The 6000-nt window shown below is 41.4% G+C and overlaps 1 protein-coding gene across 1 annotated transcript in view; it reads left to right on the top strand.

Annotated features, from left to right (window-relative positions):
* The first annotated feature begins 1807 nt into the window (after positions 1-1807).
* ERCC6 (ERCC excision repair 6, chromatin remodeling factor) overlaps positions 1808-6000 on the top strand; it is a 43323-nt gene continuing 39130 nt past the window's right edge. Inside the window, exons 1-3 of the mRNA XM_066554912.1 lie at positions 1808-1913; positions 2653-3086; positions 5498-5618. Of these exons, the coding sequence (XP_066411009.1) occupies positions 2656-3086; positions 5498-5618 (552 nt within the window). The 5' untranslated portion in view covers positions 1808-1913; positions 2653-2655. The remainder of the gene's footprint in view (positions 1914-2652; positions 3087-5497; positions 5619-6000) is intronic.

The following is a 6000-nucleotide window of genomic DNA, read 5'->3' as shown; positions in this document are numbered from 1 at the left end:
TCATTAGAAATTAATTTTCTATGTGAAAATGACTGCACGGAAAATATAACTTCAAAGACATTCTGTGTATAATCCAGATTTTGTACTTTTACAGCCTTTATTATAGACCGTTCTATTATACAGCCTTTATAATAGACCGTTCTCACGCAATAGGTGAAGCTGAAAACAGAGGGAAAGGACAGATCTCCTCTGCTTGGGTAAAACTGTTGAGGTTGAAAAGTTAAAGATAGGCACAGTGTTGCAAATGCACCACGGATGGACCACCACGGAGCAAGCTTTAAAGGCCTGTGGGATCTCTCCCTGCTCTGACTTTAATGGAGCCACAGAGATTTTCAGCTGCTGGAGGATCTGGTTCAGCAGACTCCAGCCAAACAGCCTCCATGCACACAGCCTGTGAGCCTGACCCAGTTTGCCCAGACTCGTTGTAAAATTTGCTTTTTACTGACAGAGTTTATTCCCAGAGTCTGTGGTGCTTCATGGACAGATGTCATTGATGAGCTCCTGAAAGGAATTCCCACATTTTTACATCATGGTTTCAGAACACTCCCAGGAAGACCATTTTCAGTCCCATATATGCCCTTATAACCAGAGGACAATAGGGATCTTTATCAGCAAGCTCTGCCTGGGATCTTGGAGTCAGGATACAGCATATAACTGATTTGTTTTGCAAGCACCTGCTTTGATGCAATAATATTTAATGTTGGATTATAGCCCTTCTTCCCATCTTAGTAGTGACCATCTCTGACATTAGTGATCTCTTAACCCATAGAAGTCTGCTAACATGTAGGAAAACCTTCCATTTCCTCCTTTAGGAAAAAAGCAGCCTGTCATTTGAAAACTTCTCTCCTAGCTAATAATACAAAGCCCTTTTTTCTGCTTCCAGGAAAACTTATCTTTTGACCATCAGTAATCAGTTTCTGGAAAACTGAGCTTACCCCTCCATGCCATAGTTTAGTTTTGACAGCAGCTTGACATTGCTCTGTCCTTACATGTCCCTGGTTGCTGCCTGTCTCAGCCTGCTGAAAGACTTTGCACTTCACATTTTAAATTGTTTCAGCAGTTACAGAGCATCATTCCTTCTGTTTAGAACATGGCAATGAAGATTTAGAAGTTTCCTCATTGTAGTCACCAAATACTAAAGGATATTTGCAGTAACAGTGTATTTCAGAGCAAAGGAAACAAAGAAGACTTTATCAATGTAGCACTGCTTTATTTGCATGAAGACCTTTCAGGTCCAGGTCTTAAAGGTATTAGAAAACCCATTCTATGTTTTCCTGAGACTCATAGACATTACAAGGCAGTAATAAACTAATGGAAAAGAAGGAACGTCAAGGACCTGAAACTGTAGTTCAGAATAAAGCCAGAAAAAAGCCATCAACATGTTTGGGAAGTATTTATTAACACAAGTGTTCTGCTAAACATTTACCCTCTCATAGCTGGACCAAGGCTGCCAGCAGTAAACTCAGTTCTGCTGCCCGAAGGAGGGGGAGCTGGATGCGGGAGTTTCACGAGGTTAAATGAGGAGGCAGAAGAAGGGGTAAACAGGCAGAGGAAGCGGCAGGACCCGCGGGACAGAATTCATTTCTGCTCCCGTCACCAGCTCAGCTCCGGAGGCCCGACCGGGACCGGGACCGCCCGCGCAGCCCTCGCGCGGTCCCCGCGCGGTCCCCGCCGCTGCGGAAGTGACGCGCGGCGCGGCTCAGTGCCGCCCAGGCGCAGGCGCGGTGCCGGAACCGGAACCGGAGCCGGAGCCGTGCCGGTGGAGCAGTGCGGCGCGGCCCGGCCCGGCCCGGCCCGGCGGTGCCGCTCCCGCTGCGCTGCGGGGCGCGGCTCGGGCACAGCCCGGCGGCAGCCGGAGCCCCGCGCCTGACCGTCCCGGCCGCGCTTTGTCCAGCGCTCGCTCGCACACAGAGGTGGGTGAAGCACCGCGTCTGCCCCAGCCCCGCTTGGTGCAGGCGGGGCAGAGCCCCGGGGCCCCGCGGGCCGGGCGTGGTGTGGTACCTGCTCCCTGAATGCAGGACCAAGGCCTGTGCGGGCGTGTTCCCCGCGGGTCGCAGGAAACCGTGGGACTGAGATCCATGGGCTGCCGTGCTAGGAGAGGGTGCTGAACCATACCAGCTCCAGGCTTGCCTTAGTAAGTCAGTCTAGCATTGATTTCCTGAGAAATTAGGTGCTGTATGCTCCACTTAAAAGTTTGAATTGTCGAACTAAAGCTTATGGCCTACTACCCTCACTGGTGCTTTCAATAGCAAGCCTTAACCTGTTTCCAAAAGTTGTATTTTTTGGTTTTGTGTATATTAAGTTGTACATGTTTTTGTTATGTCACAGCCTTCTGGAGCATGACCATTTACATACAAGACTGAGTTCACTCTCTAAAGTAGTAATTTTTACACATTGTCTTATTTGTCTTCATATCAGTGTCTTCCAGGGGGGTTGTCTCTGAGAGGTTCAGGTCACTCTTTTGATTGTGAAAGTTGGTGTGGAGATGCCTCTGCAGGAAGGAGTGATGGAGAAGTAGACTACCAGGTGTTTTGAAACAAGAATTTCTTATAAACATGTTTATTGATTTGCTTACCCTTTGGCGGGGGGCACAGTCTTCATGAGGAGCTTTTTATGTGTTCTTATGACAATGTCCTTCTTCTTTGTTGCCAGAGGATGCCAACGCACAAGAGTCACCCCCCAGACAGTATCCAAGAACCAGAGTCTGCCACTACTTCAAGCAATGATTGCCTGCATATTGATGAGGACTTGGGAGCTGAACAGGAAAATGGCATTTGTGACAATGGTGTGGGTAACGGTACTGGAGTTCCCAACTCTGACTGCCAGGCTTCCACTTCCATGGCTGCTCCTTTGGAGGTGCCCAGAAGAGGACATCCCCTTTTACAGATCAACAGGCAGCAGATTCAGTCTGTCTCATGTAGTGCACATGCTGCTGAGCTCAAAGATTTAGGAGTTGATGTCTATGACCAGGATGTGTTGGAGCAAGGAGTTCTTCAGCAAGTAGATAATGCAATTAATGAAGCGACTAAAGCAGCAAAAATAGCTAACGCATCAAAAGAGTATGAGTCAGTACTGGAGGATTTGAGGTAAATTGTATTTTTTCTTACTGTTTTTTTCTGCTACTGACAATCTAATGAGACTTGGTGTCTCCTGTTTTTAAAATCTTAAAGAGGAAAAGATGTTTTGGATGTGCTTGATCACACATACTCTTTGGAGTCACCTTTTAAAAATGAAGAAAATATTTTTCACATGAGACAATGCTTCATTGCTCTTATTTGACTAATCTAGTCATGCATCAAGACAGCAGGGTAGAGTCCACCTCCTTTTTCTGCTTTGTCTCCTACCTCACCAAGATGCATCTGTTTTCTGGGCAGTGGAGAATGGCATTATACTCTCTTATTCAAAGTTACAGTCAGAAGAAGTGTCACTTCCTCAATTCTGTATGTTTTGTGGGGTCACCTGCTTTAAGTTACATTCCTTCTGTAACTTTGATGACTCCATCTCATGAATGTCCTAGAGCCAAAACAACCTTATCACAAGTGTTTGTAAGAAGTGCTTAATGATACCTTAAAGGAACCAAATGTTTAAGTAACATTGATACTATTGATAGCAGAAGACTTTGAGGAATAGGACCCAGTAATCTTTCAAATTTTGATCTCCCTTTCTGTTTCCTATCTCATTGTAGAGTTACCATGTGAACTATTGCAGGTGAATTATTCTACCTCTGAATGTTTCACTGTATTGCATTAATGGTTTTTTTTTTTAGTGCTCAAGAGTGCTGTAGGTCTCAATTATATGTACTTCATTAATTTTCTATCTTGGGTGTGGAGATGTGAAGTTAAATGAGTTTGCAGCACTGAAATTTAATTTCAAGTGTTGTGGAGCAGAAGACCATGAGTAAGGTGTTACTGAGAGTAAGAATGGAGCAGCATGACCATTACAATTAGAGTATGTGGTTATTGAAGAGTGATGCACAGCACTGTTAATTAGTTTTTGTTTTCCTGGTTTTCTTTCAGAAGCATCCTATGATTTTTCTTATCCCTCTATTTTCACCTTTCCCTCCAAGTCGTAAAACAAGGTTTACATGAGGGAATGCAAATGGTTTATGCAGATTTGCAGAATCTTGTCTGCATAAAATGTAATGTGAGAATCTGAAAGTTGAATTTTGATAAAATTAACAGGTGTAGCTGACTTTGAGCAGAGGGACTAACAAAACAGACATGAGTAAAGGGTAATATAATTGCTTAAAATCCTGTAGCACAGTGAATGCATGACTAGAGAAAAAAATCAAGCAAGAAGTTTTTTTGAGTAGTTTGCACAAAGTTCATGGTAGAAGCTGCATTATTCTATAATATACACACAAATTTAAGCAGAAAAATGAGACTAAAAATGTTTGAAGTTAAATCCTGTGTAAATTACCAAGTCCTGTTAATTAAAGTTTTGTGGAATAAGAGAGTGTCAAGAGACTCCAGGGTCAGGGAAGCAAGAGCCAAAATTAGGAGATGTGCAGGAGGATGGCGTACTGCAAGCAGCACAACTGGAGAGTGAGAAATAAAGGGGATGGTTCAAAAATGTTAAAAGAGAATGGAAAAGTGAGCATGGCAGTAATTGCTGGTAGAATATATCTCCTAGGAAGGATAACAGTGGTAGAATTCAGACTAAAGCTGGAAGTAAACGTGGCCCAAAAATTTCCTCCCTGGCAACAGAGGAGAGTTCCTTACTGCTTATCTTTGCATACAGGGGGAATAATGGCTGCTTTGCAGGTCTTGTCATCAGTTGTCTTTGACTTTTTTCATAATGCCTGGAGATCCTCATTTGTGTATCCTTACAAAGTATTCTGATATATGAATTAACAAACCTAGGTTTCTTGCTTTTGATGGTGGGACACTTCCTTCTTCCTTGCAAATGAATTCAACAGCAGAAACATATTAGGTTGTAGCATGTAGTTCTACTTGAATTTCATATTTTATATGGAAACATGAAAAATGAGAGTGTGTGGGTAGGAGAAGTTTAATGTTGATGTCCTCTTAATTCTTTGAACTAGTCTTCTCATGGAATTGCATGTTTGTCTTGTAATCTACTTTTTGCATGAAAGGTAAAAAATATGGGTTTCCTTATATAATGGTATCAAACCGTTAAAACCATTTCAATTTTTGGGTTGTTTTGTTTACCTTGAATAATGAAAATAACCACTCTTGCTTCTCATCATCACACTTGTAACTTTTGAGTACTAAATACTACAGTGGTTATCAGTTCACATTCTTCTGCAATTTTACTATTACCAAAATTTAGGTTAAAAATATTTTATTATGTACAACTTTAAGTGTTAGTCTTTCCAGTGTTGTTTAAATATATTATGCTTATTCAGAACCTTGCCTTTAGACCTTTTTAAGTCTTATGTGAAATCTCCTGAAATTCTTAAATTGTCAGAATTGAGAGTGTGCTTTTTTTCTTTCTGAAATTTACGAATTGATTGCAATCTTATTATTTTTTTCAGATCATGTTCAACATCTCTGAGACATATAAATAAAATTATTGAGGAACTTTCACCTCAAGCTGCTGACAACAAAAATATTAACAGAAAACTAGATTCTGTGAAACGGCAAAAATATAACAAGGTAATTGGATTACAGTAATTTCCTGTTAACAATACTGAGTTTGTACTTTGTCTTAAGGTTTGGCTTTTGTTATATAATTCTTAATTATATAGTTCAGAGTCAATCTAGAATTGCTGTTCCTTTCCTTTGAGATGGTTTCATACTAATTTAAAGAATGTAAAGTGCTGAATTTTTTTTTAATCTGAGTTTTGGAACAAGATATAAAACTGAAGTTCCAGTCTTCCAGTTCAGAAGATTGATTTGCATTAATTTAATTAAAACCCTCATAGTAATATTTGGAGAATTGACCGAGCCTTGTTAGGGCATGATTCAGTAGTTTAACTAAATCTCAGGTCTCGTGGTTATTCCTTCCCTGTGTTCTTTTCCTTAACCCTCTTTCATT

The sequence above is a fragment of the Molothrus aeneus genome, chromosome 8 (genome assembly GCF_037042795.1).
Source record: "Molothrus aeneus isolate 106 chromosome 8, BPBGC_Maene_1.0, whole genome shotgun sequence".
NCBI classification, from domain to species: domain Eukaryota; kingdom Metazoa; phylum Chordata; class Aves; order Passeriformes; family Icteridae; genus Molothrus; species Molothrus aeneus.
This window is presented reverse-complemented; position numbering and strand designations above follow the sequence as displayed.